This window comes from Plutella xylostella, chromosome Z (genome assembly GCF_932276165.1).
Source record: "Plutella xylostella chromosome Z, ilPluXylo3.1, whole genome shotgun sequence".
Classification (NCBI taxonomy): domain Eukaryota; kingdom Metazoa; phylum Arthropoda; class Insecta; order Lepidoptera; family Plutellidae; genus Plutella; species Plutella xylostella.
The window spans coordinates 6,330,037-6,344,181 of record NC_064012.1 but is presented as its reverse complement, the minus strand read 5'-3'; the positions used below and the strand labels follow the sequence as shown (position 1 = coordinate 6,344,181).

Below are 14,145 nucleotides of genomic sequence, written 5' to 3'. Positions count from 1 at the left end.
CTCAAAGGATTTTAAAGTTTTCAATAAACGGCAATGCTCAATTGGTTTCAATAGAATACCATTTATCAACCACCGCCGATCACGCCACGAGCCGATTTAATCTGTTTACTCGTGTCGCACTACATCTGTAGATGTTCTACCAAATTGTGAACCAGATGTAAACCGTGAAACGTGTCGTTGAAAAACATCCAGGGATAACGCTTGTTAGTTCATGCATGGTCAGAGAGTCTGCCTTTAGGCTGTCTGTCCACCAGTGGGGTAGCGGGGCGGCGGTATGCGAGGTAGTAATCGTCCAATGGAATTGCACGAGCGCAGTTGTTGGGCAATTTCATTGGTCGATTTTTACCTCGCGTTTAGGCGCTCGTGACTTGCGCCGCGCATCATGTGGCGTGTCCATTTAGAACCGACGCGCAGTTCCCGACACCACTCTACCGACAGGGTAGACCTGCCATCATGTTAAAAGGTGGTATTGGTACGATAAAATAACGGCAATTTCGACTTAAAATGACTGATAAAGATAACGTTATTGTAGCAACTCTTTATAAGAATATTATTTATTTAATTACTGCCTTATGTTATTCTTTTTGGGTGATTTTAGGTGCTGAATTAGGTTGACAACCAATTACCCAACAACATACCGTACCTATAATAAAGTTTTAGTTTTTCCAAAAAATTTGATAGATCGACATTTAATTGTTTCTTCAGAATCCGTTGAAAGCCTATAACATCCTGTATAACGCAAAGCCAGTACGATGGACATGTTATAAATGCGAAGCTCGCATTTCGGTTGCGGTTTCCTTTGACGTGCACACTCATTTGTTTGCGGGCCGTATCGACATATGCCTTCAAAAGGAACAAATTGACTAGACCGCCTGATTACAGGTGGCGTAGCGTCAACACAACACTCGGATCCGTGGAGATTGAAGTTAGTAAGAAATAAGACGCACGTAAAATAGGTAATTTACAGTTTTGCAAAGATAATTGGACATGTGTTGGACATTAAGAAGCCACCTATAATATTTCGTCATCAGTTTAATAACTAATTCTAATAAACAAACATACATATAGGTATGTATACAACTATACATGTATAACTTATATTTTTGGTAAAGCATATTTATATGTATATATTACAAATATTGTTGTCGTATAAAGATTTTTGCCCTCTAGTTTAAATACTCAGTAAAATATTTACCACGTATTCAAATGAATTTATACTATTTACTGGGTAATATGACTGGACACACAGACAATTTGCTACAAAACTTTTTCTGTGAAAACGAAATAGTTCCTTTTTTAAACTGCAAAATCGCATAGACTTTGTATCAAACAGAATCGTTTAACAAGTTATAAACCGTTTTTGGAATACTGCAAATAAACTTTCGTTTATTAAAGGGGTAGCTAGTACTTGTTTTCGCCTCTGTAAATAAACTGAAAACGTTGTATGTAGAAAAGCTGCATCCTTTGAAAGTTGAGAAAACGAAATATTAAATTCGTTATGTACGTTTGCTGCCACCGGTGACTACCCAACTGGCTGTTCAATTCTGACTCTTAGAATGCATGCTTTAGGAAAACTCCTACTGGACTTCATAACAATCAGAACCTTATTAATTAACACCTGCATGACGCTTGCCTCCCCCCCTTACCCAGGTGTAGGGGGGGTGAGGGTGCGTTTGTGGAATGCTTTAACATTTTGTTGAATAACGAGTTACAAAGTGGAATTCAACAGTTGTGATTCAACAATGTAAGCCGGCAGGGTGAATAGAAAGCGGACAAGTTAGTTTGTAACAAACACGAGGCATGCCTGTTAAGTACTAAGGCTTACATATTTAGTGAAAGCTCCGAATTGAGATCTGTTTAATAAAAACGAATTAGTTTGAATTTATAATTTCGCATATAAAAGCACATTTTACGGTACGGGTTCATACCACCCCACGATGTATAGACCATAGGTCACCGCATCCTGTATAGTCCGTGGGTCATCACGCCCTGTATGTATAGTCATGCCATTGCCCTCTGTCATTGTCAGATCCGGGATTGACATAAAACATAACTAGCCGGAATCTGGGTTCTCGTAATTTATGGCGACGGGTGGAGTCAAAAAATATAATTTACTTAGGTATGGAAATAAGTTTCATCGTAAGATTAGGTGGTACTATGTAGTTATTATTCTGTGGATTAGGCAGGTCAGATATTTTAAAAACGGCAATAACAGTTATCCATCATTAACCCTACCGGACCAGTCTTATGAATTATAATAAATAATAATGCATAAGTACCTACAAGTATAATAAGGAGTACCTACACAAGAGATTTTGTGTTCCCCCAATAAATTGTGATACTTATACATACAGGGTGGCAGTGCGAAGAGGGGCGACTTTGATTCGCGTATCCTACTCAGCCAAATCAATAATTAGTCATCGGGTTAAAAACTTTAGTACAAGTTCACTCGCATACATAAATAACTTTTTTTTTTAAATGTTTATAATTGATTGAAATCTTTTATTATTTCGAAAAGAATGACGTAGAAGAAAAAAATAAAATATTTACCGGAATGTTAAGAAACTCGAATACTAATTTCTTCATGGTGTATTGAACTGGCCAGTTGAGAGCTCGAGACAAGACGGATAACTGGTAACTAGATATCGAAGTGTCTATTAGATTCTAGACAACAAACAAAAGGAGTAACAATAAGTACATGAGCTTTGACATATTTGTGACGCTATACCCATTAGCGCGTCGTGTTACGCGTGGCAGTAGCCGATGTTACACGTTACCTGACAATGAGACCCCGCCCCGCTACCCCGCGACTGCCCCTCTGACGCCCTGTCGCGCCACTCATTACCTCGGCAACAAAAGATCTCTTGAAAAATCGTCGACACGTTGTGTGGGCATCAATATCAATACCTTGTTGTCTGTTAGACACCTTGCGTGGGTTTCAATGAGAAAACTCTTAAAAGTATAAAAGAATCATTTTCTTTGTAAACACCTAGGATCGTATTTCAGATAACACGAGTAAGTAGAAAAATAGGATTATTAATAGACTAAATAAACTCATATTTCTCTACTCATCGTCATGTTTTTAGTGTGTTTTTTTTGTGAGCGCGATATTTCAAGTATTATTTATGTATTTTTTAATAGTTACGTATTATATTTCATTGTATTTTGTGGATGGATATGGAGTGGTCTGCAAAAAATAATCATCATTATTATTTGTGAGTTTATTATTTAAATCAATTGTTATTATGTATTTGATTGTGAAAGTCCGAAATTGGATATTTAATAAGCTTCTTAAGTATCTAAAACAGTAATATTTTCTAGGCAAGTAGTCCTTATGAACACATTACGCGTAGGTTTAGAAAAAATGCTATCTAATTGGTATACGTCTCAGTACTTTTTCCAGGTAAGTAAGGCTTATCAAAAACAATAAGTACCTACATAAATTGTTCAAATAATAGGGTTGCTAGGCCAAGCAATACAATTCAGACAAGAGGATTACATTTTTGATACTTATTTCACTTAGTAACTCATTATGTGAAGGTTGAAATAATTTTCTTAAGAGGATATTAGGTATTGGTATTTTTTCTTTGTAATTTTCAGAAAAATATATTCCTCCTAATGATATGTTGCTAGGCGATGTGAACACTCTATCAGCACGTCAAGAGGTGTTTTTTTTTTATGGAAAAAATTTAACGATATAAAATACGTAACCTTTGGCATTGTTGGTAGCTCCATTTTTCCGACGTCAGAGGAAGACTTTTATTTTTGCAGTGGCAATCGGCAGTGGCGACGGGCGCGGGCGCGTGAAATTCGATTGTGTATCATTCTATTAAGCACGGCTCGACAGCTACGCCACACGTTGCAAGCGCGTTCGGCCGATGTCACGCGTCTTGCAAATAGCTCGCAACCATCCGAGTAGCCTATTACGGAGCACGTAACGTTAATTAGAGACTCGCGCCGTTGCAAGCGCGTGTTGAGTGTTGCGCGTCACGTTACACACTAGCATGCAACTTGACATGGCTTTATGAATATATTGTTGCGCACTCGGCTTAAACCAAAATATTTATTTTTTCCTGTATCATGGGATGTTTCGCACCCGTCTCTTCCCGTGTGTTTGGCAAAAATCACGGTTTTTATCATCACGACACACCCCGCTTTTGCTTTGTCCACTTTACTACAAGTGCGTAAGTTATGAGTATGCTTTCATGAATGCCTGTATTTAATACTTAGGCATTACAAGCACAGCAACATTTGTAAATTTATCAAGTTTAAATTTATATTTGATCAAAATGTAATAAATACTGCTACTACCTATTTTATATTAGCTTTTGGTCACCGAAAATACATACAATTTAATTATGACCGTGGAACGCTACAAAGGCATAATGTGCAAAAGACATGAAATGCAATCGCAATCGTAATTATATTTTACATCAACTTCCCTAATGGAACTGTCCAACGCACTAATGAACGATTCAAATGATATCATAGGTAAATACTCGTACATAATTTGTTTTTAAGATTCAATATGAAAGGAAAATGTTTAGGGAATTATATTTTCACTTAGATGGACTTTTAGTGGTGTTTTGCTGAGGGACCCGCTTTGATTAACGCCCAGAGTACCTACTAGCAAACGCAAACTACCTATGTATATAACATTCACCAATTCACCCCTGCCTACCCCGCGTTTGTAAATGACGAGTAGGGATTTGTACAAATGCATTTTCAATTTGAAAATGTGCTTCACTCATTGTATGTGCCTATTACGCAGTATTGACCAGTTTATTGTTTTGGCATATCAATTTTGCCTGGAGGCATTTAGCTGCTGAGGGATAAACTAATTTTGAGTGTATAATTGAGGTGTATTCGTGAACAACTTGTAGGTAGGATGCGCGCGTCCATGTCCAAACTGTTGCAAATGTAACGTGAATTATGTCTAAAGCAGGTCTAGCTAAAATATAACCGAAATGGTATTTTGAAAACCAAAATGCGGCGAAAATATTATCTTGCATGATTTGAACAGTTGCGTACTAGATATTGCGTTACGTATTACGTTCCTATGAAATTGATATTTGAAAGGACATGTTTGTTTTAAACGCTAACAAAAATAAGTATAACTTTAGCTAACTTATATAGATATCGTTCAGTGTTATTTTTCTCTGAAATAACCTTTAACTGTTCATAATATTAGATTTAGATCTTTTACGATATATTGGTTATCTTGTCTTTTAAATTTTCACCTAATCGTCGGAATACGCCTACGGTATGTACGCCGCGCGCCGTTTGTACATTTAACAGCGCATCAGAATATTACCAACTATAAACATAAATATTGTATTAAAATGTTTTTAAAAAATTTGGTCATTTGGTGTCCACATTTTGTAAGTGGACCTTTTCCATTGCTCGCGAGTGTATCATAAACAAAAACATATCGTACAGAAAACTCTACTTAGACAAGTACATCATAATAAGCTTCAATACAATTGTCGCACGTATATTACGGCCAGGCTTTCCACGGAGCAATCGGGATCCTATTGTTTTACATGGCATTGTAAAAGAAGTCACGTAAAGCACTAATTTCGAATGTTGAGTTCAACTTACTAAGAGTAGAGGGTAGAAAGAAATAGAGTTTTTTAAGCATTCACTTCAGTCTTTAAACGATTTGATATCACTAAGAGCCACCTTGCTGTCAGTACGTAACCAATAATGTACAAGTGCTCCAAAATTGATAATGCGCATAGAAATCTTTGACAGATCGGTGGTTTTCGATTATGTGACACATGATATTGACTCCTATTTCTTTCGAACAAGGTGCAAAATGCAAGTGTTTTTTTAAGGCTCTTACGATTTAATGATTCGGGTGTGAAGATCTGCATGTGCATTATTTATTTTGGACAAGTGTACATTGTACTTTTATAAACGAGCCAATAATTAGGAACTTTATTGATTCACCATGAAGGTTAATAATAATAAATATAATATAAATGTAGTTTTCAGATTTACGTGTAAAAATCTGGGACGTGTCAGTACTGAGTTTACCAAACATGCGCATGGATACCTGATTGCAATAACTACCACTACTGGCCTGGGGGGTCACACTCCAAATCAACGAACGAGAATTTTCACTCAATCGGCACGCTTAACACAACTAATTTTCAGAGCTCCGCGCGAACCACGGCTCTATCTCGTTGTATTACTTACTTTTACATATACATTTTAAAAATAAAATATGGATTGATTATGGATTTTAACAGATAGTCCTTTAATAAATACCTATAACAGATCGATTAAATACGATCTTAAACGATTAGTTAGGATCCACTTCCGTTTTCACGACTTTGTAGTTGGACTGTAAGTAACAATAAGTATTTAGAATTTTAAGTTCTCATTTTGAGTGAATGTTTTTTATAATGTTCTTATGAGAAATAAAGTACCTTAAACCTTTAAACCTGTATTAATCTTGCCGATTTCGTGATAATTCTTGTTCGTTCGTTCGTCGATTAGGGAGTGACGTCCCTGTAGGTACCTAACTAGTGAATACACAGCCTCATGTACCCGCGGCCGGCGCCCGGCAGGGATCACTAATGGATTCTGAATATGCCGGAAAATCACTAATCCCTAGGCTTAGATTTGTGCAACGGAATAAACTTACTGTTATGCTGCACAGAATTAATAATAGTTGAATGTATGTAGTGTGATTGTATTGAGTATTGAAAGTTTCAAAGTATGAATAAACACACGTAGGTACTATAATTTGTTTTCAATTTATTAATTACTTCATTAATTATTAACCGATAAAGGACCGCTAAACAAAAACCATTCTGGGACAAAATTTTAAAGTATTTCAATATAAGTTCAGGGTCCGTCCGCGGACAATTTCATAAAGTATTTCAAGGAATTTTCAGGGTAGAACCTTTTCGAGCAGCGAATGTACCTTTAACCTATCGGTTCAGGTGACTTATACATCTATTCTTGATACTCCATCTACTATGATGAGTATATCAACATCATATCTATGAAATTTACTAAGAGATATCACAGATCTTTGCCAAGTTATATCATGTAGCCGATAAAAGCAATTACTTTGCAATTGAGTGAGCTCTTGATGTAACCATCATGTCGGCGGAGCAAAAAAATGAAAGTATCTTGTATTTATTGAAAGTTGTTGTATTTATTTGCTATGATAATTTAAATTTTCTCGTTGCACTTTCCCGATTTATTTGCGTAAAAAATCCTTCCAATAGTTGCTTTGCTTTGAACACTGAGAAAATTTTAAAAGTAATGGAAGAAACAAATTGATTCTGGCCAAGAATTTAAATTGAAGAGGAAATTGCGTAGTGAAAGCATTCATAAGCCGGTACGTTGTTGGAGACTGAAAAGAAATCAGAAACTATAGCGAGACGGGCTCCTAGAACGAAAGAGCACGACTGAAACTTTTCTGAAGCCTGAAGCCTCGAAACAACCCTTTGTAAGCTTACAATTTGAAAGGGCTTGTTCGGAAATACACAACATTTTATTTATTCATTTCGAACTCAATGCAGCAAAGATACATCATTTTTTTAATATATATGCAGAAGCACTAAAACTGCAGAAAGATATCTACGATGTGTGAATATATTTAATACATTATCATACGTACATGTAGTTATGATTATGAAGCGGTTCACTCACTGCTACGCCCGTGCTACGCCCGTGCTACGAACCCGCGTAGTAAGCGCGGCGTAGCCACCGACTAGGCAGATCGAGCGGTAAGCTAGCCCACAGTGACAATAGTCTGTGTATCTTGCCAATGTAACCAATACTAAAAGCCCACGTTTGAGAAATATTATTTATCCGTGTATAGTAGCAGTAACGGATTAAGAACTATTCTGATATCTTTTGACGATTTCTGATACGTAACTGATATTTTCAGGAGGTGTCTTTGGACGGCGTTTGGTAAATAGTTTACTCAGACGAAACCAATAGGTAAGTATATAACACAAAAAAAACGATGGCAGCAAGTATTTTAGAAATAAGTATTTTCCTTCGCAAAACGTCGTATACTAGCCGTGTACAAAGACGCAACTGAACTGTATCAAATTCAAGCTTTTCTGTTATTCACGGAAGGTCTATTTTTGAGCAAACAGTCGTACGGCCAGGTGTGCTACGCGAACATCTTCCCAGCATGGACTTAGTAAAGACTATTTCCTTGAATTAAATATACAACTGACTGCCACAAAGTTTTACATGTAAATTATATGTTCAACTCGCCCTTGAAATGTAAGTAAGCCCTTGAAACCTCGCTGAACACTTCATACAATGTCAGCGTCTGCATTTCTTACTAAAAACACATATTTAAGAGAATGGCCAAATGTGTATGATGTGGAGTCCTTGACTACAGTATACATTATCTTGGTATTAACGTTATTATTCTGAGGTATCGGGAAATAAAGATATAGATAGATAAAAGTGCTGAAAAATTTATTATACTATATTGTTTATCTCGATCTTAGAATCGTCTTAAAAAAGTTGCCAATGGGAATTCCTTAATAAAATACGTGACCAATTTCGAAATTTGTTAGTATTAAAAGATTTCGAAAACGAATTTAGTAAGAGATGGCTGGTTTCATAACTTTTGGTTATGTTTCTCGCTAGTTGTTTTACACGTACCCGCGGGCATATCTACGTCCGTCACACCGAAAACCCGTACAAAACCGCACCCTCTCTGCCAGCCTCCCCGCTCAACTGCTATAACCATAATACACTCACGAGCGATGAAAAAGTTCCAGTGACAATACCACCAAATTACTTCTAAACCGAAAGACTAGCTTTGACGCCGTCTGCATTGTTGAAGCACATTTAACAGCGCATCAGAATATTTCCAACCAAAAACGAAAATATTGGGTAAAAAATTTAATTAAATGTTTAAAAGAATGAGGTTATTTGGTATCGACACTTTGTAACTGGAACTTTTTTTATTGCTCGTGAGTGTATTGTCTATCAATACAGCTCTAGTCAGACACAAAGATTAAAAATATTTGTGCTCTAGCCAAGCCGTATACGGTTCGTGTTTTGCGAAACCCAGGGCTTCTGTGTTAGGCACTTAGGGGAACGCATTGGTAGCGCAAATAGGTGTATTGTAATAGGTTCAAGGCCTAAGCTTGGGATCCGCCAAACAATCGGCAAACAAAAAAGGGTTCCGTAGGGAAAACTATGGTACCTACTAGCTGCTGTAGCCTACCCACGATTATGCAATATCACATCTGACATTCCCGGTGCACGCGGAACTAGGAAATTCCGGTGAAAGCAACCCCTAACACCGATTACCGGATGACAAAATAAATAAATAAACAGGGTCATAACACCACCATTACCAACCCAAGATCATTGGGTTGGATGTGGTTGTTACTGGTTAAGTAACTATCAGCACATTTATATGATACATTTTAACATAACTGATGATAATACATAGTTTGATACTGTCTTCTTTTAGTAAAGCAAATGTAAAAGAAGCGAAACTCAAACCATAAACTTGATGTCTAAAGCACAAAGACTAAATTTGCATATAAACGTGCAAGCGCCAGCAGAAGAGAAAAGCCTTTTCGTTGGAAGACAGCCCTATGCTTTTAATAGCAAAAAGAAGTTTTAAAAATGAACTACGGCTGTAACGCGATTCATCTTGTTATGTGGTGTTTTTAACTCAACAGTTCACAATTCACTTGATTTACTGTTTTTTAATGTGTTGTATGAAATTCCGATCGCGTCTGATATTCACGGGCGATTTGAATAAAGGCACTTCACCCCTGTCGCGGTGTCAGCGTTGTTGTGTTGTGTTCAGTACCTGCGCTGTCTGCCCTAATACATTTTATATACGAGACATCAAGTGAGCATGATTTGTATTTATAAGAGACGAGAGTTCCGAATCGTGCAGCAAATAGTCGGGACGAATCTCAAACATAATCCGGCTTTTTAAACTCCATAAACTCAGGGTCCCGATTTACAAATATCTATTTTCATAAAGGGACAAACACATTGCACTTAGGCGTGCATAAAGGTGACGATCAGCCACATACGCTTCCTCGAAAGTCTTTTATTAAATTAAAACAGTTATTGCAAAATATCAACCTTGGCGTCAGAAGCCTCTGGAAATAGCAGTACCAATTAGTAACCAAATTGACTGTTTTTCAACTACTCATATACCTACCTACTTTATTAGCGAGTAAGTAGTGGTTAAATAATACCCACTCAATAGCTGCCGTTCAAATGCAATACTGATGGTTACCCTCGCTCCCTTGGTTTGAAAACTACCCTTCGTTGACTCGATAAGTAAGTTTGTCGTCATCAATTCACCACTTGCAACAGAATAAAATATACCTGTAAGTGCCGAGTTTAAAGGTCACCATTCGAATCAAATAATCAATACGATGCTCGGATATTTTCGTAAAATGGGACGGACGATACCTGAAAATGCATTTTATAACTGAACGCAAAATTCAATTTATCACTAGTCAGGTATGGAAGTAACTTTTTAGCCCTCAACGAAAAAAGGGGGGTTATAAGTGTCTGTGTATCTGGCAGTAGAGTTTCTAATTTTTGTTGGTCATAGGTCTAATAGGTATTAATATGTCACCCCGAGAACTCATATTTTTATCACAGTAGGCTTATCCGAAGAAAATGGCTTTTAACGTTGGTTAGGTTATTACAGTTTAATCATCTCATTATCCACGAGTGGGTTAGGCAGGCGTGCATTACTAGAGGAATGCCAATAATCCAGGTAATTAAATTATAGAATACCATTTTGATTATTTTAAACTGAGAGCTTTAGTCCACGTCCCCGACGCCAGTGGCGGAGTATTATTTACTATGGCTGATAATTACGTATACAACTCCATCAGAGTAAATAATACTAGTCGCCGGTGGACTCGCGAGCATAAATCTACACGTAACGAGACTACCTAGTAGGTATGTACGAGGTCTGTAAGCGTGGGGTGGTAGGGGTCATAGAGTGGTTTGGAATTTGGCATCATTGTAGATGTAGATGAATGGAGGGCAGACTTTTTGCATATTCTATGCTGGAATTACCAGTGGCAAAAAAAACTTTGGCTGACAGGCAATAGTGAAACTTAGGCGGTTCTCACACTGCCCCCCATCACGCTCCGTGTTGCGTGAAAGCGTGTTCAAACGTGTGCAAACACGCACAGTACAACACGCCGAAAACGCATCCACGTGCGTTCATACAGTTCACGAAAAACGGAGCGTGATGCGGAGTAATGTGAGATCCACCTTAATCCGACAGTGCTGCAGCTTGTAAAGGTTTCCCAAATGGAAATATACAGTACACCTTGTTTGTTATCTATGATTGAGGTACAGTACAGACTTGCTCTACCGGTGTAAAATAGGTTTTCCCCTTCCCACTTCGTCCTCACTTATGCTTTATGAATGATGAAGATTGACATGTATAATGCATCGAGAGACGAGTGCAACAGTCTTAACTGACCCGGCTGCAGCGCAGTTCCACTGTCAAGTTTGCATACGTGTGCGTCATGACTACAATACTGAAACCATATACATTGTATTACCATAAACTTTTTGAGCAAACTCATTCAGTCAGTTCATGAAAAAACTTTCGGTAAACTGCTAAGAAATTAAAGTTTTGCGCCTTCTATTGTTAAAATAATGAAAGTTAGAAACAAAAAGCTTTTCTTTATGCTTTCCGTTGTTGTTTGTATTTTGTCACTACAGTACCGTTTCTTACATAAGAAGTCTAGACGGTAGATTAAATAGACTTCCCTTTAACAAGATCCTAAAATACAAATGCGTGGATGAGTACGCCATCTATAATTTGAAAAGTATATGAAAGCTTCACCAAGTAAAATCTTATAGGATTGTAAGAAACTGTCTTGTTTTTGTTTAATTGACGATAGGGTAATTCATAGTAATATCGGCAGATGTCGCTGCTTCACTAATTTATAATAGGGACCGTCTATATCTATACTCTCGACCAAGCCACATAAGTTATAAGTACTTGTCTACTACCGTCTACCGTGAAGTCGCGGCGGCTCAGCGGACGCTACGCTTCCCTATTCATGGTATCCAGTCTCCACTCAAGAACATATTTAAACCAAAGAATACAGTAACCAGAGATATGACTGCCATTTCAGATTCTAGATTATAATAATAATAATATCGTTATTTAAGAGAAAACATTACATTAAGAATATAAATAAACATAAACAAGGTAGGCTTTCTACAATAAATGGCATAAAAAGTTTTTGTTTCGTCTCAACTGCCGAACTAGGTATTTCACCTTACTTTCAGTAAATAGCGCCTCACTAACCAAATTTTGCCATAGACAAAGGCAAAACTAGACGTAATCATATATAACTTTACGTATAAGTAGACACTTAGATGATAATTTTGAGAAATGGCTGAGGAGAATATGTTAAGCGTAATGATAACGACGATGGTTATACTGGCTCCATCTACAATTTCATAGAGAAAAAGTAAGCTTTCACTCCGTAACCTCTTGAATAATTCTTAGAAAACATCTCGTTAATTTAATTTGAGTCTATAAAATAATTCAATGTAATATCGTAAGATGTCGCTGTACTTCATTTCTTAAAAATGACAAGGATACCCATCATAAATAAGGATAAGGCAAGGAAGAAGAAGAAGAAGGATACCCATCATAAATCAAATACCTACCTACCCTAATAACCCTAACTTGTCCGTGTTATGGAATTTACTTTTATTTTCACTCATATATCGCAAACTTAATTCTCGTTTAGATGTTTCTCTTCAAAACACACTTCAACCCAATACTTACCCTTGACCTAGACACACCAATAGGAAGTATTTACCTGTTTAGTTGGCCAGCGTAAACTCGACGAAAACTATCTGCTCCTAAGTTTTGAGAACATACAGCAGGCATAGCACAACAATTTAACATTCTCAAATAGTTGTTCAATGGAGTAGTGGTAGTAATAGTAAGTAGGGAGCGACTGTTATGAAATTAACCCAGGTTGATTCTAGAGTAGGCTTGTTTTGTTTGTGTATTAGATCCTGTTGTTAGATTTCATACACTCAACAATATGTTTTTTAGTTTTCCTTCAAGCCCGAAGATAACAAGCAACACTCTCATTGCAACATTCAGCTGTACAAGACAGTGTTATAAGTCATCAAATCACTTGCTTATAAACAACTATAGGAGAGTGTCTGACTGTTGCGGCTACGACAGAGCATCCACTGACCTCCAGTTCTTCGATGACGCGCTCGAGTTGGTCCTCGGTGACGACGGGTGCACCGGCCCTGGCTCTCTCGGCGTTCAGGAGTCGCAGCCACGCGATATCGAGGGCGTCCAGGTCGTAGGCACAAGCCGCCTCCGCCCGCGCAGGCGCGCTAGATACCACATGTAGACTGCTATCGAAGTGTGAGTCGCGTGACAAGTGTATGTATTTGTCTTTTGGTCTGCAACAAAGAGGATGGCATAAGATATTATGTTTAATAAGATGAGATCTGTAATTCAAAATTATTGCACTTCACATGTCAGCATATTGGGGGAAAAAAGAACAGGTGTATGAAGCAGAAAAGACAAAGTTTACTCACAGTTTGAACTCTTGGAAGTCTGGAGGTTTAGGATTTTCTATCACTTTGACTTTGGGAGCCGGTAGCTGGTCAGGATTGACTGGCACCTGCACTCCGCGCTCCCAGTCCTGCTTCCATGTGTCCGTGATCACCCAGTACTCGCTGGATGTCAGCGGCTCTGAGTCCGGCAGCTTCATTGCACTTATCAGATCCTTTCTGCAACCATCATCAAACATGTCATGATTACAATCCTACCAAGTTTAGATTAACACCACTAGGGTGGCGATTCTCACTCATATGCAAGTCTCATGGAAACCATAGACATTGATCACTGAATTCAATAATTATGTGGAAGAATCACCAACCTAGTTTGAAAAACAGGCCAAATTAGATGCTGTACAGTCTTTGAGTTAAGTCTATGTTTCTTTCATTAAATTCCAGTTTTCTTAGAGAGGTTTTTGTCTCAGTACAAGATTCGATAATATTCATGTTTATGATACTTATATAGCATTGTTACAAAATTCCATAATTGCAAGATTAACAATATTAGATTACAAAAGCATTTTGTACGTACAACATTGA

General features: G+C 37.5%; 1 protein-coding gene across 3 annotated transcripts in view; it reads right to left on the bottom strand.

Moving 5' to 3' along the window:
- LOC105380203 (PHD finger protein rhinoceros) overlaps window positions 1-14,145 on the bottom strand; it is a 43,621-nt gene that overhangs the window by 26,025 nt on the left and 3,451 nt on the right. For all 3 annotated transcript variants that reach the window (XM_048632374.1, XM_038121607.2, XM_048632373.1), the window contains exons 3-4: window positions 13,585-13,779; window positions 13,230-13,446 (exon numbers count right to left, since the gene is read on the bottom strand). In XM_048632374.1, the coding sequence (XP_048488331.1) occupies window positions 13,230-13,446; window positions 13,585-13,779 (412 nt within the window). The remainder of the gene's footprint in view (window positions 1-13,229; window positions 13,447-13,584; window positions 13,780-14,145) is intronic.